This window comes from Salvelinus namaycush, chromosome 1 (genome assembly GCF_016432855.1).
Source record: "Salvelinus namaycush isolate Seneca chromosome 1, SaNama_1.0, whole genome shotgun sequence".
NCBI classification, from domain to species: Eukaryota; Metazoa; Chordata; class Actinopteri; order Salmoniformes; family Salmonidae; genus Salvelinus; species Salvelinus namaycush.
In genome coordinates this window covers 77,749,931-77,776,984 of record NC_052307.1, presented here as the reverse complement: position 1 = coordinate 77,776,984, position 27,054 = coordinate 77,749,931, and the positions used below count along the sequence as shown (strand labels likewise).

Genomic DNA, 27,054 nt, shown 5'->3' with positions numbered 1-27,054 from the left:
TGTGCACCGTGTAAAGACAAACTGGAATCATGACAGGAGTTCCCTGGTGATCAATCCGCCACATTTCCAGCAGATGGTGCTAGAACACCTAACAGTAAAACAAGTGCAGAAATGCGGAAATCAAAACGTAGTTACAAAAAAAATCTAGAAATGCGGAAATCAAAACGTAGTTACAAAAAAAGTTCCCCAAAAACGTCGATACTGTGTTGAAGACGAGCGGCTGCTGAACCCAGCTACCAAAAGTGTCTTCTCCGTAGTGTAAATGTAACCGACTGAGTAGGCATAGCTATATAGCTACTGTCACCCAATGGCAGGCCTTCAATGTGTAAAGGTGAGTATTATTGCACAGTTCCTGAAAAAGTTGTCCATTATTACTTGTCTGGGCCTGACGATGCGTAGCTAGCTAACTTTAGCGCGCGCTCAAAGTGGTCATATTTAGCCAGCTAAACTCACTGTAAAAATGCACACATTTAATATAATTGATTCATAATGTCAACATGAAAAATAATGACATGTCATATAGGCCAGTAATACTAATGCACACCAGACCAACGTAAGGCTTGGTTTAGGCATAGCCTGGCATTCTCCAGACCAGGAATGGGCAAACTCCAGTCCTCGGGACGGTTTTGGGGGATCAGAATGATCCGGATTCTGTAATCCTCATTTTTGCTATCCAGGACCAAATCGATCTGTCTGTTTTTGAGCCGATTTTCCAGAAAATAATTGGATAGGATCATTCTGATCCGGATACTACAATATCAAGGTCACAGAATCCAGATGTTCAGTGCTTTGAACAGGCCTACACCTCGCCATCTACTGGACAGGTTGTGTTAATACTTCTTCATTGTCATAGAGAAACAGACATGAGTTAAACTACATAAATAAGGTACCTTGATTCAAAATAGTAGTCTGCATTTCACTTATTTCACTCACTTAATAAATGGATGTATTTATTTGACACTTTTCAATATAACAACTGATCACATTGGCTTACCTATACTGCAGTCTATTTTATTAATTTATTTTACCTTTTTTTTAAACTAGGCAAGCCAGTTAAGAACACATTCTTATTTACAATGATGGCCTCCTGGGGAACAGTGGGTTAACTGCCTTGTTCAGGGGCAGAACGACAGATTTTTACCTTGTCAGCTCGGGGACATTTAACATAATGAACCTTTGGTTTTCAGATGGAAGAACGTTTTTGATAAACATCCCCTGAGTTACATTGATATTTCTTGGTTGTAGTGCCTTTCACCTTTCTAAATCCACCTTCCTAGTGGAATCGAGATAATCCAGATTTTTGGATCAAAACTATCCTAATCACTACCTTTTGAGTTTTGAAAAATGCAAAATGACCTACAATCCCTGATTTAAAGGTCAGATTGGATGACCAATTCCTTATCCCTATCCGGAGGATCAGAATCCAATTTTTCAGTTTTGTAAAATAAACTATTCTAATTCTATCCGTTAGGAGTAATCCAATCAGATAACTTTTGAACAACCATCCCCAGAGGTCTGATTGACACACTTTATTGCCACACTACCAACACACTTGACTCCAAAAACGGCTTATCATGGGCTTCAGTTTAGAATGCAATATGTTTAATCAGTTGTGTAATCATTAGTCCAAAACGTTTTGCAACGAAAAATAAGAGTTTCTATTGGACAAATTCAGGTAGGTCCCTCCCAGTTTCGTTCCATTTGCTTCTGTTTGGTTCCTAGTGAATACACCTCAGGTGTGTGAGCTGCTCCAGAGCTATATGTTTAATGTCTTAATAAAACTCAGTTTGTCTTAATTAAACTAATGTCTAAATAAAACTCAGTTTGGCTACTCCAGAACATGAGGCGGAGGACTTAAACGGGCCCACAAACAGTCAAAGCTATCGTCACAGCCATTACTAAGTAAATATCCAGTGATTAAGGTGTGCAGTGCAGGTTGGAGGCATATTCATACATTTAAATTAACAGTAATAAATAAACATTTTAGTTTGTGAAGAAACGCCAGTTCTCTAGAGAATAAAGAGACATTGACATTATACAATCCCCATTCTTTCTTTGTTTTTCTCAAGTCAATTACAAACTAGGAATGTTATTTATTCTTCTTGGTGCAGAGCATTATTTGGCAGAGAGGAAAAGTCTTGTGCCAAAACTAGTTCTCAAAATATTTGATGTCTGACCTGATTGTTCTATTCAGATGGATACAATATACAACCTTCTCCAGCAGCACAGACTGGACACCTACCACCACAAATTCCTCACTTTGGGTGTCCAAGATGAGAGAGATTTCACCGATGGCGTAAATGGTGAAGATTTAGACAAAATGGGTAAGGTCACAGACCGGTTACTGACTAAGGTGATTTAAAGTATCCCATCATGCCAACAACTGCATTATTCCACTGTAAACAGTTTTGCTTAGTCATATGTAAACTGTTCTGATTGGTCATATGTAAATTCACAATAAAAAATAATAATAATAATTGGTTGTCTCACTCACAATAGACATGCATTCAACTTGTCCAATGCCCCTAATTTGCTAACAGGCTTCAGTCAAGTAGAGAAGAATCGCTTTGAAAAAATGAAAGATTTCATCCAAAGACTCAGAGTGCCACAGCAAGCGATGCCTGTACAAAAACCAATGGAGTCTTTCCAACTGTGGTACACATACCCCCACTGTCCTGAGCTAAAAGAGATCAGAGGTGAGACATACATCATCTTTATGTAGTCCTTATAGGAAAGAGGGGAGAAAGCATCACATCACTAACTATCCTTACTCCCTTTTGTACAATTTTGAATGCAGACATGGATCCTGCTACAAACACAGTTGAAGACCTGATGCTAAGGATCTGTCACCAAGAGGGCATTGAGAACTCTAAAGCTGTGTGCCTCTACACAGTTGATGGAATGCCTCTAACTGATGATCCTTTCTTCAACACATGTCAGTTAACCAGATACAGTTTGCATAGTTTTCTTATTTCACTCAGTTCCCATCATTTTTGGCCCCATAACTATCACAGCTATACAATCAAATGCATGTAGCCTCTAAGACATATTTGCATGGTACAACACTTTACAGTATATGATACAAATCATTGTACACGTCCATTTGGAAGGGTTGGTAATTCTTGTCTACTTCAGTATAATCTGAGTGAAAAGAAACTTGTGTAATAACATGGACCATCCCTTGTGTTGACCTGCATCTTCTATTTCACCCATTAGGGTCTTTGAAAGACAGGCACAAGAATGAGTGTGAGTTTGTCACTTCCCACGAGCCGGGTTGTGACAAAGAGCTCTTATAGGACCAGGGCACAAATAATAATAATCAATAATTTTGCTCTTTATTTAACCATCTTACATTTAAAACCTTATTTGTTCATCAATAATTGTGAATAACTCACCACAGGTTAATGAGAAAGGTGTGCTTGAAAGGATGCACCTAACTCTGCAATGTTGGGTTGTATTGGAGAGAGTCTCGGTATTAAATCATTTTCCACACACAGTCTTTGCCTGTATTTAGTTTTCATGCTAGTGAGGGACGATAATCCACTCTCATATAGGTACATGGTTGCAAATGGCATCAGTGTCTTAACAGTGTGATTTGTCAAGACAAGAAGCTGAGCTCAGCCCTATTCAGAAATCTCTCAGTGGCTTCTGATTAAATTACATTTTCACAGAACCGCTTGTTGCAATTTCGATGAGGCTCTCTTGTTCAGAAATCGGTAAGTGGACTGGAGGCATGGCATGAAAGGGATAACGAACCTGTGTAATTGCGCACCCAGCTCACTCAGGTGCTTCGCTATATCACATTTGACATTGTCCGTAAGCTTGAATTCATTTGCACACAAAATATCATACAATGATGGAAAGACCTGTGTGTTGTCCTTGTTAATGCAGACATAAAGGAGCTCCAACTTCTTAATCATAGCCTCAATTTTGTCCCGCATATTGAATATAGTTGCGGAGAGTCCCTGTAATCCTAGATTCAGATCATTCAGGCGAGGAAAAAACATCACCCAGATAGGCCAGTTGTGTGAGAAACTCGTGCAAGTGGTCAGACAAGTGAAAATTATGGTCAGTAAAGAAAACTTTAAGCTCGTCTCTCAATTTTAAAAAAGTCAATACTTTGCCCCTTGATAACCAGCGCACTTCTGTATGTTGTAAAAGCGTTACATGGTCGCTGCCCATATCATTGCATAATGCAGAAAATACACGAGTTCAGGGGCCTTGCTTTAACAAAGTTAACCATTTTCACTGTAGTGTCCAAAACGTCTTTCAAGCTGTCCGGCATTCCCTTGGCAGCAAGCGCCTCTTGGTGGATGCTGCAGTGTACCCAAGTGGCATCAGGAGCAACTGCTTGCACACGCGTTACCATTCCACTATGTCTCCCTGTCATGGCTTTTGCGCCATCAGTACAGATTTTCCATTTGATGTCACAAAGCTGTCCAGTACTTTAAAAATATCCTCTCATGTTGTCCTGGTTTCCAGTGATTTGCAGAAGAGGATGTCTTCCTTAATTGACCCCCCATAAACATAACGGACAAATACCAGGAGCTGTGCCAGGCCCGCCACGTCTTTTGACTCAGTCAGCTGGCAGTCCGATGGACTAATTTGTGTTTTGCGGATGTCAGGAGAACGCTACCTTCTCGAATGCGTAGTGACAACTGTAAAGTGCCCCCGTGGACAAAGCAAGGTCCATACAGAAATGGTTTGTCGACATTGGTTTTGAAGAACTTGACTGGCCTACACAGAGCCCTGACCTCAATCCCATCAAACACCTTTGGGATGACTTTGGGATGAATTGCCCAACATCAGTGCCCTACCTCACAAATGCTCTTGTTGCTGAATGGAAGCAAGTCCCTGCAGCAATGTTCCAACATCTAGTGGAAAACCTTCCCAGAAGAGTGGAGGCTGTTATAGCAGCAAAGGTGGGACCAACCCCATATTAATGCCCATGATTGTGGAATGAGATGTTTGACATGCTGGTGTCAACATACTTTTGTACATGTAGTGTGTCATACTAATTTAAGTGTCCCAGATTTACATTTACTGTGTTAAGTCTAGTCTATGAGACCAGGCTGGAAGTGCACATGTCACAGTCATATATTACATACAGTTGCCTACTTCAGTAAACATGAAACTTAAAGCTGCAATATGTAACTTTTTGAATGACCCAACCAAATTCACAAATGCGTGTTATAGATATGTCATTCTCATTGAAAGAAAGTCTAAGTGCTAGATCTCTTCTATGTGCGCTATTTCTATGCTTCCCATGTTTACGTTTAGTTTTTGAGTCTTACTCTCAGTTTTGAAAACCAGCTTCAAACAGCTGAAAATACAATATTTTTGTGTATGGAAAATATATTTCACAGTGGTTTAGATGGTACAATGATTCTCTACTCTTTACTTGCTTGTCACAAAAACGATTTTTTGCGACCAGGAAATAGCAGAGCGATTTATGCATAGTGCATCTTTAAGTGGAGTGTTTTCCCGCTTCATGACACTACTAACTTTTGTTTTTGTAGAAGCCCCCTCCCCTCCCCGTTCATGTTACAAGACTTGTACCTAAATTTCGTTTTCACACAGCCACACCCTTTCCAAGAAATGAACGTTTTTGTAAACACAATCTGAAAAGTCAGAGCAAATTTTCACTTAGAAACCGAGAGACAAAAACAGAACATTCGAGAAGACGTATGGACAACATCTAACAAGGTAAATATGTTATTTAAAAAACTTTATATTATAAGATTAACCAAAAAGAAATAGATTTTTGTTGTTAGAAGTAGTAGTATGTAGTTATAAGACTAGAATTAGACGTAAGGAAGAAATCCTTTAAACTGAATTATCAATTCCCCATGTATTTTTTTCTCAATTGAGGTATAGAACAAAGGGCTGTCAATGCTGTCATTTTTTGTACAGGTGTTTAATTAATATTTGTAAGAGGTGCCATTGTCAGTATTAAAGCAGCAAGGCACAAGAGGCTGTGCTATGTTGAATACAGTCAGGTAAAAGGTGTGGAGGGCCAGTCAACCTTTTTATCTTTGACTATTCATCACATAGCACGCCCTCGTGCGCCTTGTTGCTTTTATAAAACGTTAGCAACGTAGTCAAATAACAATGGATTGCATATTTTCATTAAAACAGTATTTTGGTAAATTCATGCAATTGTAACGGATGTGAAATGGCTAGCTAGTTAGCGGTGGTGCGCGCTAATAGCGTTTCAATCGGTTACGTCACTCGCTCTGAGACCTGAAGTAGTTGTTCCCCTTGCTCGGTAACGACGCTTCGTGGGTGACTGTTGTTGATGTGTGCAGAGGGTCCTTGGTTCGTGCCCGTGTCGGGGCGAGGGGACGGTCTAAAGTTATACTGTTACACAATTTCATTCATCCACCAGAAAATAAAGTCCAGAGAACAATCTGGTTGTTCATGTTAGCTCTTTTGGTCATCTTGCACCACAGGTTAAAAAGTGGTGTGGCAAAATGTGTACGTGTCATTTCTGGGGCCTGGAGTTTTTCCTGATCTCATGATCTGGTCAGGTAAAACGCTGGGTCCTATTCGTAGGCTATGACAGGGTCCAACGTTTCTCATGCCAAAAGCGCCACCATTATGATCACATTATTGATACAGATGTTATTAGCAACTCCTGGGGTAGCTAGCTAGCACCAATGCCACCAGCCTGAAAACAATGACCAGTAGAAACTGCAGCCATTTTCAATATACTTAGCAATGGTTTAGGAATCCATGTAAGTATTAGCTAGTTAGCCACTTGTTGTTCTCCTATTGAAATAACTAGTATGGTTTGACCGGACCGGGTTATGTGTTGTGAAGCTAGCCACAATAAGCATTAGCCACAATAGTGGAATTTGCGTTTCGCATTCAAAATAAAAGTCCCTCTGAAAGTGATGCAGAAGGTTACAATTGGTGGAATCATGCCATGTTTAGACGAGATAATGTTAAACAAGGTTGGAGTGTTGGAATGTGGAGTAATGAAATGGAGTATGAGTCTACTCGGTGACACCCACAGAACATAACTGTGAAGAGTTAACGTAAATATCAACGTCATAGTGGCGGGACTTTGACTGTGGAAAATCACCTCCCCAGTCAGCCTATTGTGCGTATTGACATTTTAAATTGCACTTTACAGCCTTACCTAAAGATTGGGGATCAATGAAATGGGGTATCAGTCTACTGTAGTACGCAAGTGTTTTTTCCCCCTAAGTCCATGTTGTGTTGTTTTCCTCTGGAATAGTGTTCAATACACATAGTAAGTTGATTGGTACAATAAATGTGGCTCAATTCAGTGGCTTCAGAGTCCTGAATTAAGAGCTACGACGCTAATGTTCTCTGGTGTCACTGAGTGACTGATACCCCGTGTCATTGATCCACAATACATAGGTAGGCTGTACAGTGAAATAAGTATGCCCCCAATGCAATTCTAAAGTCTAGTACATCCAGTGTGATGAACATATTTTTGTCAAATTAACAAGTTATTGTATTTTGTTAAATTTATTTAAGGACATTCCAACTTCGTTTAGCATGATCTATTCCATTATTGCATGATTCCACTATTTGTATTAATTTGAATTACTTTCAAATTACATACCTTTATTTTGAAGGCGAACCGCAAATTCCACTATTGTGGCTAATCTTTATTGTGGCTAGTTTCATATATGTGGGTCCGACCACCATTAATCAAATAAGAACTATCTTATAAATTAGGGGTATTTTAGACGATGACACCAAGCTTGTTAGCTAGCTAACTATAGCTACTGAAACAAATTGTGTTGTTTTGCTATGTTTTTAGGGAAGAACATGGTTTGCATCCATCGGCTAGCTAGCTTTTTTATAACCAGCACTTTTTTATAACCAGCACTGTCCAGAGCTTGGGGAAGTGTGTCTGCGCTCGTGCGGCAGGTGCGTCACGAGACAAAACTTTACCAGCATCATAGCATACGTATCGGTGAATCGTTGTGACATTTGAATTACGAGTGATAGTGTAATCAATGTGTTTGAAAACTTAGTGGAATCTGTGTGGGTAGCTGGACAGGTAGGATGACTGACAGTGAAGGTGAACAGGTGGTCACGTGTCAGGTGACAGGAATGGATGAGACTGAGTCAGGAATTCCTTTAACCATAGTGGTATATTTACTGAGTAGTCTGTGCTGCGTAACAAAGGAAACAAAATAACATGTATCCAATCAAATTCATAATCACAAAGATCAAATCATAACAATCATTCATTATTAACATAATTTAGGGAATTCAACAATCCAGTTCATTAAGAAGTCAATAGAAATCATGTGTGAGTCATTTAGGCTCGTAACTATTTATCATAAGTCATGAAAGAATACAAACAGTGAATGATTATTCAATCTATAATCCCCATTAGTTTGATATCAAAGTCGATCAGTTAGCAAACAATGACGTTTCTCATTTCACCCTTTCAATTGTCTTCTTGTGTACATGTAATTAATTTAATTACATATTAACCATATCGATTGCATAATTGGCCTATGATGATCCGTAGGGCCGCGATCATTGACAATTCACATTACACAATATGTTTGAAGCGTGTGCTCCAAGCCGCGCTCCCGCGGTAATAACTATAAACAATAACTGATGGCCCACTCTCCCGATCACAACAGTTAGTTCAGATGAACGGTAACAGAGTCGGTGGATTCATGGACGCACAGAACTTCTGGAGCAGACGGAGTTAAGGAAGAGAAAGCAGCGAGAGCAGGCGTTTTCCTCCTTTTATGGGGATGAGATCTGTCGGTCATTGCCATCTGACCTAATTAAAGCGCCCCTGGCCCAGCTGAGTAAGTGGCCATGAATTAAAGGATTATTCCACCAACTCCATGGGCCTTTTCTACAGTGTTATAACTACTTTAAAAAGTCATAAACGTGATGTGCAGTCATAATCAGGTCCTGATTGATCAACGAGCTTATTTGACGAGTCCAATAGTGTCATTTGACGTGTATCTTTTTTGACACACATAGACCCAAGTTTTGGGTTCATGCTGGGCCGATAGGTTGCCAATGCTTTCTCTCTATATGCAGCTATTAATATGCTATATTTGGTTATTGTGATATGTATTAAAAAACTGTTTAATATAATTTAGCAATTTAAGTCATTACTCTATTCTTTACAATTGCATTGTATTAATTGTATATATATTTTCTCTAAAGTATGTTATTTTGAGAAAGTTGTTTTACATCTCAAAATAGGACGCTGCCCCTTTAAGAGAACTGCTTCCAAAATATATATTTACCTGGCAACAGTAGGCTAGCCAAAACGAAATGTAAAGTGTATTTTTGTAGCTTTCTTTTTGCAGACTATCAACAATAGCCAGCATATTGCTAGCTAGTATGTCTACTGTTGAAGATTCACTTTTGTAAATCCCTTTCCCTCAAATATATAAGCTAAGCAAGTAGATTGATGGGTGCTTATTTTTGCACAGGACAGCTTGCGTGTGTTGTGTGAACATATTGTACTGACCCTGGGTTTATAAGCGCAGATATCGACTCTGCCGCTCGAGCATGCTTTTGCGGCATAGCGCGCTGGACTTCGGGCTAGAAGGTCGAGGGTTCGAGACCTGCACCCTGCCAGTTTCATGACGATATCAACTTCTGTACTGATTGAGTGTTGTGACCATAGACAATTAAAACCAGGGTTCTAACCAAAGACGATGCTATGTGTTGGACATTGACAAACCTTAACAATGTTTTTATATATATTTTTTTTTAAATGTTTAGCTCACATAATATAATTTAAAAGTAGTCATTAAGGTGTCTGTAATAGAATAAAAGTGTTGAAAACGAATGTAGACATGTATAAATGCATTTCTATAGCTTCCAAAATCTTTTTTACAATTGAGGTGTACCAAGACAGCTACACGGTGGCTTCATCAAGCCAGTGGGAATGTGTTTAGGAAACACTTAACATCACGTGTGCTACAAAAACGAATAGAGCCCCACAGTGGAGGTGTCATAATACCCATAAAATCTAGCTGTCAAACAGGGAAATGCTTCCAGTCGTTTTTTCCACTATTCATTTGGGGATTTTAGAAACACTTAAAATAAGGGCTGTTTTTTGTGTAGGCTTACCCTGGCGTGACATTTTCATAACCATGTAAATCTCTTTTGGACAAGGTGACTTTTAGCAATATATTCAGCTCTATTTACTCTGATTCGAAAATGCTAATTAGCATCAAAGCATCTTGAGCAGACAACTTTGCTAACTGGTATTTTGTCAATTTAAAACTTGCACAGGACATAATTGACCATTTATTCATTACTACATTTAGCTAATATTAGATAGTTAATCCAGAGATTCTTGACTTTGCCTCGATTCGCCAGTCTCGTCCAGATCATGGCATTTTTGTAGTCCTTTATGATAGCCACATTAGCAGCTAATTAGCATTTCATTTTTGGGGCTGTAGATACAAATATTGATAAAAGTCATCTTGTTCTAGAGAGATTTACAGTGTTATCAAAACGTCAGGGTGAGCCTACACGAAACACAGACCTTATTTTAATTGTTTCTAAAATCCCCTATGGGAAAATGAATAGTGGAAAAAACGACTGGAAGCATTTCCCTGTTTGACAGCTAGATTTTATGGGTATTATGACTGGTACTGGGGTACTCCACGAAGGGGAGCTCCAAGTGACTTGCGCAAGGGAACGAGCGGGCGAGGTTGGCTCAGTTTATTCGCTTATGCTATCCATGAATTGTCAGTGTCCAGTTGGTCCACGAGGATGAATAGATTTTTATAGTTTGTATGGCTATGCTGATTAATACAACATAGAGGAAGAGCCATGTAGAATCAAACAGTAACAACAAGACCAGGACAAGATAGTGGATTTATTAGAATATGGCTGAGTTAATCACACAAGCACATCATAACAATATATTGTTATGACATCATTTATGAATATTGTCAGCTACCATGTTTATGAGTAAAAACTGGAACAAGCTTAATCCTTTACAAATGTCACAAACAGAAATACACTATGCCAAATAGAGAGCCACCTGTTGGCTCAAAACAGCAAATACATTTAACCGTGTTGTGTGTACTTACATTGATTCGTCATAGCCATGTGAAATACGGCCCAGTTGTGTTATGGAGGACTTTAAGCAAGTTCAATTGCAATGCTACATAATCTGTCCTTTAACCTGCTTTTTATAGTTTACATGGCCGGTTAAAATCAGTCTAGAGGTGGGGTCATGCAGAATTGAACAGTAACAAGATAGGACAAGAAGCTAGATTTATTAGAATATGGCTTGGAGTTAAGCACATAATACAACTATTGTTTTTATTACATAATTCATGGATATTGACAGCTATCTTAATCCTTTACAAATATTGTCATAAACGGAAATAAACTGCATTCACATATGCATGAAAATGTTTTGGAACCGCTCTGAATTCACAAAATTGACTGACAGGACCAAGTGTGAAAATACCCTTTAGAGCAGTTGGTGGAGTTCAAGTCCCTCAATTATCACATGAATACACATTAGACATGGCAAAATGTATAGTATTGCAAGAAAATTAGCTTTAAAACTGAAAAATTGTCTCACCACCAACAAAAAGGGGTGTGAATAGTTTGTGTCATGAACAGTGCTTTTGCCCATAGAAATAGGCGTGGTGCACGCAGGGTGGCACAGGATGTTCCCCAATGCTGGAAGGGGGGCTTGAGTGAACAAGTTTGGGAACCCCTGCTTTAGAGGACGATGTGTTAAAATGAACTAATTTCACATTGAAAAGAATGGCTGCCCCTGATGAGGTTGCAATTTGTACAATCCATTTAAATTTCTTAATTAAAATAATATTACACCGGGATAGGGAATTTCACAAATAACCATACACATAAGCCCCACCCAGAATCATGTCTGCAACATTAGGGTTGAAGCAAAAACCTACAGGAGGGTAGCTCTAGGAAGGATGTGCAGCCCTGCTACAAATTCTATTGAATGAAATGAATGACCTCACCTAAGACAAGTGTTAAACCTGCATTTGGTGTCTACAAGAATATGATTGTAAACATGTAATTGGATGCAACTGTGCAGCAATGCTCAAGGTATAATCCCACCTGCTGTGTACGAGTTACAAGTGTTAGCGGACGAATACTGTCACCTTGGGTTCCATGGACAGCTGTTGGCAATTGCACTTGGAGTGGTGGGTGCAGGACTCGTTCCACTTGGAAAAGTAGTTGTCTCACACTGTCATGTAGCTCTTTGATGACCAAGCATACCTGCTCATCTTATGATGTTGGAGATGAAGGAAGAGGGGTTAGGCACAGTTTGCAGGATGTGGGCCTAGACAATTTAAGATCAAATGTATTAAAGATGCACTATGCAGAAATCGCTTTTCCAGAAATAATTTCCTGGTTGCTAAAATGCTAATAGTTTGCCTAATTTCAGTGTATGTGACAAAACAAGAAGTCGTGGTGTAGAGAATCATTTTACTATCTAAACCGCTGTGAAATATCTTTTCAATAACCAAATATATTGTATATTCAGCTGTTTGAAGCTGGTGTACAAAACCGAAGGTAAAAGACACGAAAAACGAAACTTCAGAATGAGAAGCATAGAAATAGCACACATAGAACACATCTACCACTTCTTAGACTTGCTTTCAACTGGAATGAAAGATCTATAACTCACATTTCTATGTGAATTTGGTCGGTCGCCCAAAAAGTTACATATTGTAGTTTTAATAGTTACTAAATTAGAAATCATAAAAGTCACAAGGCTACAGAAACATGGTTGTAGCAGGCTTAGCCATCATCGCCTCTACAGTGTTTTATATTGCTGACATTAGAATGTGAGATATACAGAAGCCTGTAAAGTTTACTTTGGCTGCAGTTCTACTTACTTTCTATGACTACTACTTTCTACTTAGCATTCTATTCTATAGCAAACTGGCAAACTTACAATGACAGTGGCTCTGCATAACATTATTGCACACGCATTTCTAAATTATTTTACATAATAATACCCTTAGAATGAGTAGAAGAGACATGGTTGACCAGACCATGGCAATTTGGCTAGTGGTATAAAAGATGGCTGACATAGAATTGTAATACATCATTACAATGGTAATCATTCTTACTGCATGTATAGGATACAGAGAGAAGCTAAAAAATTACAGAGATAGAACAAGAGTGTTATAAACTCAGCAAAAAAAGAAACGTCCTCTCTGTCAACTGTGTTTATTTTCAGCAAACTTAACGTGTAAATATGTGTATGAACATAACAAGATTCCACAACTGAGACATAAACTGAACAAATTCCACAGACATGTGACTAAAAGAAATGGAATAATGTGTCCATGAACAAAGGGGGGTCAAAATCAAAAGTAACAGTCAGTATCTGGTGTGGCCATCAGGTGCATTAAGTACTGCAGTGCATCTCCTCCTTATGGACTGCACCAGATTTGCCAGTTATTGCTGTGAGATGTTACCCCACTCTTTCACCAAGGCACCTGCAAGTTCCCGGACATTTCTGGGGGAAATGGCCCTAGCCCTCACCCTCCGATCCAACAGGTCCCAGACGTGCTCAATGGGATTGAGATCCGGGCTCTTCGCTGGCCATGGCAGAACACTGACATTCCTGTCTTGCATTAAATCACGCACAGAACGAGCAGTATGGCTGGTGGCATTGTCATGCTGGAGGGTCATGTCAGGATGGGCCTACAGGAAGGGTACCACATGAGGAAGGAGGATATCTTCCCTGTAACGCACAGCGATGAGATTGCCTGCAATGACAACAAGCTCAGTCCGATGATGCTGTGACACACTGCCCCGACCATGACGGACCCTCAACCTCCAAATCGATCCCACTCCAGAGTACAGGCCTCGGTGTAACGCTCATTCCTTCGAAGTTAAACGCGAATCCGACCATCACCCCTGGTGAGACAAGACCGTGACTCGTCAGTGAAGAGCACTTTTTGCCAGTCCTGTCTGGTCCAGCGATGGTGGGTTTGTGCCCACAGGCGACGTTGTTGCTTGTGATGTCTGTTGAGGATTTGCCTTACAGCAGGCCTACAAGCCCTCAGTCCAGCCTCTCTCAGCCTATTGCGGACAGTCAGAGCACTGATGGAGGGATTGTGCGTTCCTGGTGTAACTCGGGCAGTTGTTGTTGCCATCCTGTACCTGTCCCGCAGGTTGATGTTCGGATGTACCGATCCTGTGCAGGTGTTGTTACATGTGGTCTGCCACTGCGAGGACAATCAGCTGTCCATCCTGTCTCCCTGTAGCGCTGTCTTAGGCGTCTCAAAGTACGGACATTGCAATTTATTGCCCTGGCCACATCTGCAGTCTTGCCTCCTTGCAGCATGCCTAAGGCACGTTCACGCAGATGAGCAGGGACCCTGGGCATCTTTCTTTTGGTGTTTTTCAGAGTCAGTAGAAAGGCCTCTTTAGTGTCCTAAGTTTTCATAACTGTGACCTTAATTGCCAACCGTCTGTAAGTGTCTGTTAGTGTCCTAACGACCGTTCCACAAGTGCATGTTCATTAATTGTTTATGGTTCATTGAACAAGCATGGGAAACAGTGTTTAAACCCTTTACAATGAAGATCTGTGAAGTTATTTGGAATTTTACGAGTTATCTTTGAAAGGCAGGGTCCTGAAAAAGGGACGTTTCTTTTTTTGCTGAGTTTATATGCAAAACAAATTGAGACGGCACCATAGCAACTAAGCGTAATTTGACTTAACATTGAAATGTCAGTTGAGTTGATCGTTACTAAAGCTGCAAATTAAAATTCCAAAAACGGTACACCAAAAGATGTCTGCTAGTGCCATGTAATGTTGATTTGATGTCTGTTGTACTCATTTAATTTCTATGATAACAATAAGTGTCTCAGTTTTTCACCTTTATTTAACCAGGTAGGCCAGTTGAGAACAAGTTCTCATTTACAACTGCAACCTGGCCAAGATAAAGCAAAGCAGTGCGACAATAACAACAACACAGAGTTACACATAAACAAACGTAAACAACGTACAGTCAATAACACAATAGAAAAAAATAGACACATCTATATACAGTGTGTGCAAATGGAGGCTACCTGGGAGAGACGGTAGTGCTATAATGCGGAAGCCTAAGAATGGCGCTGCTAAGATCAGAGATTCGTCACCTGAGAATACACCTTCATTTGAGGTGTACGTACAGTGCATTCGGAAAGTAATAATCCCCCTTGACTTTTTACACATTTTGTTACGTTACAGCCTTATTCTAAAATGGATTAAATCGTTTATTCCCCTCAATCAACACACAATACCCCTTAATGACAAAGCAAAAACAGGTTTTTAGAAATGTTTGCAATTTAAAAACAATGAAAAAATGAAATAGCACATTTAAATAAGTATTCAGACCCTTTACTCAGTACTTTTGGATAACGATTACAGCCTTGAGTTTTCTTGGGTATGACACTACACTACAAGCTTGGCACACCTCTATTTTTTATTTTATTTCATTTCACCTTTATTTAACCAGGTAGGCAAGTTGAGAACAAGTTCTCATTTACAATTGCGACCTGGCCAAGATAAAGCAAAGCAGTTCGACACATACAACAACACATAGTTACACATGGAGTAAAACAAACATACAGTCAATAATACAGTAGAAAAATAAGTCTATATACAATGTGAGCAAATGAGGTGAGATAAGGGAGGTAAAGGCAAAAAAAGGCCATGGTGGCGAAGTAAATACAATATAGCAAGTAAAACACTGGAATGGTAGATTTGCAGTGGAAGAATGTTTCTCCCATCCTTCTGCAGATCATTTCAAGCTCTGTCAGGTTGGATGGGGAGCGTCGCTGCACAGCTTTTTTCCAGGTCTCTCCAGAGATGTTTGATCAGGGTCAAGTCTGGGATCTGGCTGGGCCACTCAAGGACATTTGCCCCAGACTGAGGTCCTGAGCGCTCTCAAGCAGGTTTTCATCAAGGATCTCTCTGTACTTTGCTCCGTTCATCTTTCCCTCAATCCTGACTAGTCTCCCAGTCCCTGCCGCTGAAAACCATCCCCACAGCATGATGCTGCGTCCACCATGCTTCACCGTAGGAATGACGTTTTCTTCCAGACGTGACGCTTGGCATTCAGGCCAAAGAGTTCAATCTTGGTTTCATACATCAAGGTGCCTTTTGGCAAACTCAAAGCGGGCTATCATGTGCCTTTAACTGTGGCCACTCTTTCATAAAGGCCTGATTGGTGGAGTGCTGCAGCGATGGTTGTCCTTCTGGAAGGTTCTTCCATCTCCACAGAGGAACTCTGGAGCTCTGTCAGAGTGACCATCCGGTTCTTGGTCACCTCCTTGACCAATGCCCTTGTCCCTCGATTGCTGAGTTTGGCCGGGTGGCCAGCTCTAGGAAGATTATTGGTTGTTCCAAACATCTTCCGTTAAGAGTGGTACCCTTCCCCAGATCTGTGCCTCAACACAATCCTGTCTCTACGGACAATTCCTTCAACCTCATGGCATGGTTTTTGCTCTGACATGCACTGTCAACTGTGGAACCTTATATAGACAAGTGTGTGCCTTTCCAAATCATGTCCAATCAATTGAATTTACGACAGGTGGACTCCAATCAAGTTGTAGAAATATCTCAGGGTGATCAGTGGAAACAGGATGCACCTGAGCTCAAAAGGAACATAAAATAATAAATACAATTCTCTTCAATGTCACTGACCCACTGCGGCCCTTCAAGATGAGTTCCGTTTTTTTGTGGCCTCCATCAAAGTTGCCCATTCCTGCTGTAGATTATACTATTTACCAAGAGAGTTTTAACCTATATTTTTCGAAGCTGTCTACTTACCACCACAAACCGATGCTGGCACTAAGACCGCATTCAACGAGCTGTGTAGGGCCAATTGTTAGGGGAATTTAATAATTCCTTTATGTGCTCATTAATTAAAATCACTCTGTCTGTTTCTAAGAATTTGTAAGATTCTTATTAGCATAAAATAGACAGAGACCAGTCTTATTAAAATTAGATAATAGTATTTATTTTCAGAGCACGCTCCCATTTAACCACAAACAACAGTTTATATACAAAATATGACGTCATTGGTTACAGAATGAAGCTCCTCCTCTTGACCAAGACAAAACAGGTTCAAAAGTTCATTCCAACTCACCAGCGCACACACATGACACACAATATAACTAGATTAACTCCTGAAGTTTCACCATAATTTATTACCACTTTAGCAGACAGCTCAAGATAATGGAAGACCTAGGGAGTCACTCGCTGCCTTATCTAAACATCCCAGGGCTAAATTGAGTCGGTTCAACCATAGTTTAATGATCCTTTTTGCTTACTTAATAACCCACATCACATACCTCTCCAACTAAGTTGGAATGGTGTTTATTATGCTTTAATTACTCCTTGTTCATGCTACATAATCCCTTCCTTATGAATTAACATTATTAATCAGATATAATAATACAGGGTAGAGTTCAATTAATTATAGTTTTATCTAAATGTAGACATTGTTTAGTCATTATTCATAAAATTCCTAACAATAAGAGAACAACAAAATGCTCACCCAGAGGCTGCGCTCCTAGTGGCCGGTGATTTTAATGTAGGAAAACAAAAATAGTTCTTACCTAATTTATACCAGCATGTCACCTGTGCAACTAGAGGCCAAAAAACTCTAGATCATCTTTATTCCACACACAGAAATGCATACCAAGCTCTCCCTCGCCCTCCATTTGGCAAATCTGACCATGCCTCTATCCTCCTGATTACAAATAAAAAGTAAAATAGGAAGTACCAGCTCAACACGGAAATGGTCGATGAAGCGGATGCTAAGATACAGGATTTTTTCGCTAGCACAGACTGGAATATGTTCCTGGATTCATCCAATGGCATTGAGGAGTTTACCACACCGGCTTCATTAATATGTACATTGACAACGCTTTCGCCACAGTGACCATATACGTACATATCCCAACCAGAAGCCATGGATTACAGGCAACATCCACACTGAGCTAAAGGCTAGAGCTGCTGCTTTTCAAAGCGTAAATACAGGACTAAGATCGAATCCTTCTACACCGGCTCTGATGCTTGCCAGATGTGGCAGTCTTGCAAACTATTGTTGTCCTTGAATGTCTCAACTTGTTACGGCTCTCGTTGGGAGAAGGAGACCAAGGCGCAGCGTGGTAGGCGTACATCGTATTTTTATTGATGACAACAAAATCAAAAACAAAAAGCGCAGAGTTCTGTCAGGAAAACACTAAACAGAAAACAATACCCCACAAAACCCAAACGGAAAATGACAACTTATATATGATCCCCAATCAGAGACAACGATAGACAGCTGCCTCTGATTGGGAACCACACTCGGCCAAACACAAAGAAATAGAAAACAGAATTTTCCACCCGAGTCACACCCTGACCTAACCAAACATAGAGAATAATAAGGATCTCTAAGGTCAGGGCGTGACACAACTATACCCAACTCATAATGCGAAATAGGAACACAATGGCCTAGTCACACACATTATTGAATTATGACTAACACATTTCATACAATTATATGGTTTCAGGGTGGAATACTTTAGTCATTATCTTAAACATACAAATTATTCTATCACAATCCACACTGCCCTTTCCCACCTGGACAAAAATAAACATCTATGTGAGAATGCTGTTCATTTACTACAGCACAGCGTTCAACATAGTGCCCTCTGAAGTTCATCACTAAGCTAAGGACCCTAGGGCTGAACTCCTCCCTCTGCAACTGGATCCTGGACTTCCTTACAAGCCCCCCCCCCCCCCCTAATAGTGTAAGCAACAACACATCCGCCACACTGACCCTTAACATGGGGACCACTCAGGGGTGCCTGTACTCCCTGTTAACCCACGACTGAGTGGCTGCTCACGACTCCAAAACCATAATTAAGTTTGCCAACGTCACGACAGTGGTAGGTCTGATTACCGACAACGATGAGGCAGCCTATCGGGAGGAGGTCAGAGACCTGGCTTTGTGGTGCCAGGACAACAAATACTCCCTCAACGTGAGCAAGACAAAGCAGCTGATCGTGGACTACAGGAAATGGAGGGCCGAGCACGCCCCCATTCACATCAATGGGGCTGTAGCGGAACAGGCTGAGAGCTTCAAGTTCCTCAGTGTCCAAATCACTAAGGACCTGTCATGGTCACACCAACACAGTCGTGAAGAGAGCAAGACAACTTCTCTTCCCCCTCAGGAGGCTTCAAATATTCCAGGACCTCTATACCAGGCAGTGTCAGAGGAAGGCCCTAAAAATTGTCAGACTCCAGCTACCCAAGTCATAGACTGTTCTCTCTGCTACCGCACGGCAAGCGGTACCGGAACGTTAAGACTGGGACTAAAAGGCTCCCGAACAGTTTTTACACCAAAGCCATAAGACTGCTGAACAGTTAATCAAATGGCTGTCCTGACTATTTGCATTGACCCCCTTTTTATTTGCACTGATTCTCTGGCACCGGCTCTATGTACACTCACTGGACTCTACCCACACACTCACACATACTACACTGACACTCCAACACACACACACACACACACACACACACACACACACACACACACACACACACACACACACACACACACACACACACACACACACACACACACACACACACACACACACACACACACACACACACACACACACACACATATTGACGCCATACATACAGTATACACACACCCTCACAGACACTTTATTATCTATCCTGATTGCCAAGTCACTTTTACCCCTACCTACATGTACATATTACCTCAACTACCTCGTACCCCTGCACATTGACTTGGTACCGGTAATCCTTGTATATAGTCTCATTGTTGTTATTTTATTATCTTACTATTTTATTTTTCTTACTTTCTAACTCTGCGTTGTTGGGAAAGGGCTTGTAGTAAGCATTTCACAGTAAAGTCTACACCTGTTGTATTTTGAGCATGTGACAAGTAAAATTTGATTTGATTAACATATCTAGCTACAACCAGGCCTGCCTTGAGAACAGTCTTGAACAGTCTTGGTTTCCACTAATGCAATGCTGCCCATAACAAATGGGGAAAGAATGGGGTTTTGGGATAAACGCCCGAAAATAAGATCTAAGGTTAACACAGACTAAGGAGATCTTATACGTTTTGTTCAATGAGATAATATCAGTCAATTTAAACATGACCTTTTATGAATTATGAAGCCTTTATGTGTTTCATGTGGATGTTTTGGTTACATAAATGCTTAAAAATGCACAAAAAATGACAGTTGATGCAGATTAGCACTTTTTTAAACCTATTTCACTATTTATTTTAAATTTGGGTTAGCAAGTGTAGGCCTATATCCTTTCTAAATGGATAGTTACATAGAAATGTGGGTCAATTTTGTACTTGTGAAACTTCATGTGTAACCACAGTTTATTTCTGTTTGTGACAATATTGTAAATTATTACATTTGTTTCAAGGCTTATTCATCATCATGGTGGCTGTCAATATTAATGAATGATGTCATAAAAACTAAATTTTATGATGTAGCCTACATATGCTTGTGTGATTTACTCCCAACCATATACTAGTAAATCCACTTTATTGTCCTGGTCTTGTTACGGTTTCATTCTACATGTCCCTAACAAGTGAAACTTCGTGTAAACAGTTTGCTTATGTTTGTGACAATATTTGTAAATTATTAAGATTTAGACTTATTTGTCGGCATGGTAGCTGTCAATATTCATGAATTATGTCATAAAAACATATACAACCGCGGACCTACTGAATCTTCCTCTTGCAGGGCTCAACTGAACACAGACAATTCAATCAACCCTGCGCTGGATAATTAATTCATCCTCGCACACGCTGACAAATTTAAACTACCCCGCACTGGGGACCAACCAACTTGATAACGCGAGTGAACCAACTGAACCGGACTCGTTCCCTTCTGCAAGTCACTTGGCTCTGTGCTCGGCAATTCGAGTGCAAGTGTGTCTATTCATTCCTTGTCACTTGGATGTATTTCACGCGACATTCGACCAGCTTTTGTCCACATCGGCGCCTTGAACATATTTTGCCGTTGCCGCAACGAAGTCACAGCACTAATTTGCCTTGCTGCGGTCCCCAACATAGCGTTATCATCCTCTCTCCCTTGTACTTCTATGCCTGTGTGTGAGCAGTTGCTGTGACTTCTGTTACACAGACAGCTTCTCCGACTCTCGTGACACTAGCCTCTTTTACCAACAAAAGTCACTGGAGGGGTCTAAAAACTCGCTAAATCGAGCGACAAAGTCGCAAAATTTACACTGGTCCAATCAACATCCAGGATCCAAACAACCCCGTTTTATATAATGCGTAGGCCAATTTGATATTTGTCCTTTGTTTATTGTTTCAGATGGATAAGATATTCAACATTCTCCAGCAGCACAGACTGGAACCCTACTACGATAAATTCCGCACATTTGGTGTCAAAGATGAGAGAGATTTCGTTGAAGACATAACTGGTGAAGATCTAGTCAACATGGGTAAGGATCAGGCTGTAACTTTCCAGAGGAAAAGGGGTCAACCTGATATTAGAGAGAGGCCAATTTGACTCCCTCAATAATATACCATGGCATTCTGTGGTTTAAACACTGCACAGCCTACTCAATTCCTCATTTTATTAATTAGTTTCACCCACCAATTATGCTTTTGGTTTGGCCCAGTCCTCAAAGTCCATGGTTTGTGAAGAAATAAAAAGTTTCACAAGATTTGTAAGAATGGAGCAATAGCTCCTTTCTTTCTCTAACAAACCCGTAATTCTGTGAGCTAACGTTTAACATGGTAAGCACGAAAAAGTTTTACATTGAAAGGACATTTTTCAAATGGTGAAAGTTTCTATTGCAAAGTGACGAGATGTGCATCTGGTGTGAGCGTTATTTATCAAAACGAGTGATAATTGGTAACGCTTGTATTGTGCTACATTTTGTGAGTTCAAAGACAACTTTGGTAGTATTATAAACTTTGAAACAACTGGTTTCTAGTAGGCATCATAATTAGAGGGGGGGGGGGGGGGGGGCACTAATCATATTTATGCAACATTATAATCACCCTAACAATACTTCCAGAACAACCTTTATATTCTATTTCAATTGACAACATTTACAAAAGAAATGGGTCCAGCCTAGTCTTCATTGATAGGGATGTATGTGACATTGTAAGCTGGTTTATTTCTCCTTTATACATTTTTTTATTTCAATATGGAAGGGGAACCAGTTACTAGTGTTTATGTACTGTTTCTTGAAGAGTAAAATGTATTCATACCATTTTTGTGGGGAGGTTAGGGGGCATTGGGGGTCAAATGATGTTCTCCCATGATGAAAGGGGACCATGAAAAAGTTTGTGAAGCACAATCTAATTAATGATTAGCAAAAATTCAGATGGGCAACCCCATGCTTCAGCATTACACTGCATCAGGTGGACTACAGGTGATAATGCTTATTGCTAAATAACACACCAGCCTGATAATATAGACCAATATTTTGTTAGGCTCATTTTTGGAGGGGAACATTTTAATGGTCTCACCAATTTATTTTCATGAATTTTGGAGAAGAAAAGTCACCAGAGCTGCGTTCAGTACAAAAAAAACATAAACGTAACGCAACGTTCAATTAAACGGAAACAGTGCTGTTCTGAATGACCAATTGAAAAACGAGGAGGGGTTGGGTAGTGTGTTCAAAATGCACAGTTGCCCTTCAAATATGTCACTCATTGCTTCAAGCCACACTCACCAAATGGAGCAAATGTAGGCTGCCTCAAAGTCGGTTCAAGGACGTTGAAGAACGTTTTGGGGAAACATGTCATTCAGTGCAACGTAGCAAAAGTTCAATCAAATTGAACGCATCCAGGGCCTCCCGGGTGGCGCAGTGGTCTAAGGCACTGCATCGCAGTGCTAGCTGTGCCACCAGAGATTCTGGGTTTGAGTCCGGGCTCTGTCGCAGCCGGCCGCAACCGGGAGGCCCATGGTATCCTTGTCTCATCGACACATTGGTGTGGCTGGCTTCCGGGTTGGATGGGCATTGTGTCAAGAAGCAGTGCGGCTTGGCTTGGTTGGGTTGTGTTTCAGAGGACACATGGCTCTCGACCTTCACCTCTCCTGAGTCCGTACGGGAGTTGCAGCGATGAGACAAGACTGTAACTACTACCAATTGGGGAGGGAAATAAAGGGGGTACATTTTTTAAATAAAATTTAACTCATCCAGAACTGACTTTCTCATAGTTGTTCTACAAAAAAAATGACCAAGCATGGTTACTTTCTGAACTGATAGCGTTAGACCAACAAGTAATACAGAAATTATTAGTTTTTCAGTTGTGGTTGGAAACAAACTATGCAGCAAAACGGACTGGGTTGACAGGGTAGTTATTATTGGCTACTTTACCATAACTAGTAGATTTTTTTTTTTACATTTCACCTTTATTTAACCAGGTAGGCCAGTTTAGAACAAGTTCTCATTTACAACTGCGGCCTGGCCAAGATAAAGCAAAGCAATGCAACACAAACAACACAGAGTTACATATGGAATAAACAAACGTACAGTCAATAACACAATAGAAAAATCTATATACAGTGTGTGCGAATGTAGTAAGATTAGGGAGATAAGGCAATAAATAGGCCATAGTGGCGACATAATTACAGTTTAGCAATTAAACACTAGAGTGATAGATGTGCAGAAGATGAATGTGCAAGTAGAGATACTGGGGTGCAAAGGAGCAAAAAATAAATAACAACATGGGGATGAGGTAGTTGGGTGGGCTATTTACAGATGGGCTATGTACAGGTGCAATGATCAGTAAGCTGCTCTGACAGCTGATGCTTAAAGTTAGTGAGGGAGATATACGTAAGTCTCCAGCATTAGTGATTTTTGCAATTCGTTCCAGTCATTGGCAGCAGAGAAGTGGAAGGAAAGGCGACCAAAGGAGGAATTGGCTTTGGGGGTGACAAGTGAAATATACCTGCTGGACCGCGTGCTACGGGTGGGTGCTGCTATGGTGACCAGTGAGCTGAGATAAGGCGGGGCTTTACCTAGCAAGACTTATAGATGTCCTGGAGCCAGTGGGTATGGCGACAAATATGAAGCGAGGGCCAGCCAACGAGAACATACAGGTCGCAGTGGTGTGTAGTATATGGGGCTTTGGTGACAAACGGATGGCACTGATTATGTTGGTAGTGGGATATTGTTTTAGGGAGTCGCATCACAAATTAGACAAATGGATTAACTAATGACTAACTAAAATGCATTAGGTTAAGGATTACCAATTAATTACCAACAGCATTTATCCAAGGAAAATGCATTTGTTTAGTTACAGTATTTATGCTTATTTATTTTATCAATTTCCTATGGGATTCATAACCTTATTCCCAAGTGATTTTTTAATAACAGGTTTTACTCAAGTAGAGAAGAGTCGCTTTGAAAAAATGAAAGTTTTCATCCAAAGACTCAGAGCGCCACAGCAAGCGATGCCTGTACAAAAATCTATGGAGGCATTCCAACTGTGGTACACATACCCCCACTGTCCTGAGCTAAAAGAGATCACAGGTGAGACATACAGATGCAGTAATTGTTTTTGCACAGCACAGCATTCTGCACTCGCCTGGTTCAAAAGGAAGAGGAAGGCAGACACACAATCATTTAATTTCCCTAGCTATTTAAATTTAATGCAGGGAAATATTTTTCCACAGGTGATAAAAAATACTGCATCTTTACACTATCTTTATGTAGGTAGAGACCATAAAGAGAGGGGAAATGTAAAATCATGTCATATAAAAATCATCACATCACTACTCTTTGTGGCATGTCTCTATTATGTTTGAGCTTTTGTTAAACTTTTAATGCAGACATGGATCCTGCTACAAACACCATTGAAGACCTGATGCTAAGGATCTGTCACCAAGAGGGCATTGAGAACTCTAAAGCTGTGTGCCTCTACACAGTTGATGGAATGCCTCTAACTGATGATCCTTTCTTTAACACATGTAAGTAATATTGGAAATATACCTGATACAGTTTGTATAAATTGTATAATTTAGCTATTTGACACCGAAACCATTTCTGACTGAATGGCGCTAGTTACAAAGGTATTGGGAGTAAAAAGAGAAAGAGGAAACTTGAGTCAGGTAGTCTTGAGTCAAGAAGAGACTTGAGCCAGGTACATGCAGGTAAAGTACATTTTAGTAAATACAAATACGAGGACTCCTCAATTACATATAGTAAGTGAAGTAAGTAGCCTTGCACAACCTTGACTTGTGCGTGCTGGAACGGCTAGGAACAGTAGGCTTTTTTCTGTTTCTGTAGCACGAGGCAGCTAGATGTACAAGTACACCCCCTGGACATGATGCTCGTCTGTCGCAGGGCCTTACCCCCAATCTATCTCCTTAATACAGAGTGCCAAGCAGATAATTTTTGGGGGGTAAATCTTTAACTTTGTAACACATTTCTTACCTTGCATTAATTTCAAGCTGCTTAACAAATAAAATAATAAAAGGTGTGAGAAAGATAAAACACAAAACGTTTCCATAATCAAACCCCAACTTTCCAATCTCAGGGTGGACACTAACCACAAGGCCACAGCTAAATATAGGCCCACATATTTTACAAAGCCTGTTACGGAATACGTACAGCACAGTGTATGATGCAAAAGAGTCAACATTTCCATTGGAAAAGGGTGGCAACTGTAATCATCTTCAGTATAAACAACGGATCCCTTGTGTTGACCTGCATCTTCTATTTCACCCATTAGGGTCTTTGAAAGACAGGCACATTGAAAATGGAAGTGAGCTCTATGCCATATTTACACCCAAGGAGAACTTGAGACCAGCCCTGCTAGTGACACTGCAAGAAATGACTGACATGACAGGAGAGGATAATGTTCGATGCCACATCATGCTCAAGGTGAATTCATCTTTACATTGGTCTAACTCTGTTGGTTTGTGTCGTGGTAATTTCTTGTATTACTAAATGTGGAGAGTTTACAAACCACACACAAGTCAGTGTTATATTTTAAAGTCCATCTTTAATCAAATGAGCTTCAGCATAGCCCTTTGACTCTCAGATCAATTCAGTGTCTATAAATTAATTCTGAGAGTGCTTACAAAAGAATACTTAGTATCTATTATAGCCAAGATACACCCCTCTCAACTCACATGACGAACCACAGATCTCAGGGACTTCACAAAGGGCCTTTTACTTGAGAGAGGAGTATCCCATAGCCAGATAGCATTAGCTATAAATTATCGTTCAGTTTGGTCTCTTAGACGAGGTTCTACTTCTCGTTCTTGGTACTTCATAGTACCAAAACATTACCTCATCCAATGGCATATATCAATTGTCAATTCTAGATACTCCCATCTCAAATACACCCCCTCTTCTCCCCACTCCTGGAGAAGCTCACTAAGGGGAGTGAACCTCTAGGTCATATACTATGAAAGATAAGTGCAACATCAGAGGGGTAATACAATGGTTCCAGACACTGCCATACTCCTCCCCCCAATGAGAAAAGGAGGGTGACTGGCGTACAGACCTTGTGGAGCCCTTCACATAGTTTAACAGATACATTCACATATGAAGACAATGTTCAAACCTGACTTCTCCCTTTCTGATATTCTGCATATTATGAAAGTAAATAAAACATCTTACATCTATGTTACCTAACTAATTCTGATTCAGCTACGACATTTGACATGAAAGCATACTCGAGCTCATGTTTCTATAAAATGTTGGTCCTGCTTGTATCATGAATGTCACTTATTTATAATACACCTTTCATCAACAGGGAGACTATGAGCTCAAGGTGAACTTGGAAAGTGACACAATTACAAATTTGAGACAGAAGCTCTCTGGTGAAAGTGGAATCCCAGCACATGTCCTCCATTACAAGTAATCTTATGTTCATTAATTATTTTTTGTTATTTAAATTATATAACATTAATACATTTCGTAACATCAAAGACAATGTATTTTAAATAACACATTTTTTTTTTACAACCTTAGTATTAATCTAAAAAAAATCTTTCACACAATATTACTATCTATGAAAGCCATCG

General features: G+C 40.2%; 1 protein-coding gene across 1 annotated transcript; it reads left to right on the top strand.

The window, feature by feature from the left end:
- The first annotated feature begins 181 nt into the window (after positions 1-181).
- LOC120053068 lies at positions 182-26,891 on the top strand. The gene is made up of 6 exons (XM_039000320.1): positions 182-331; positions 2,195-2,324; positions 2,541-2,696; positions 2,798-2,935; positions 25,752-25,903; positions 26,784-26,891. The coding sequence occupies exons 1-6, from the start codon at positions 308-310 to the stop codon at positions 26,889-26,891; spliced, it is 708 nt and encodes a 235-aa protein (XP_038856248.1). The 5' UTR covers positions 182-307.
- The last annotated feature ends 163 nt before the right edge of the window (positions 26,892-27,054 follow it).

Coding starts and splice junctions, on each gene's coding strand:
- LOC120053068 (XM_039000320.1), top strand. CDS start 308: ATGGCAGGCCTTCAATGTGTAAAG. Junction 332..2,194: donor CAGGCCTTCAATGTGTAAAG/GTGAGTATTATT, acceptor TGTTCTATTCAG/ATGGATACAATATACAACCT. Junction 2,936..25,751: donor TGATCCTTTCTTCAACACAT/GTCAGTTAACCA, acceptor TTCACCCATTAG/GGTCTTTGAAAGACAGGCAC.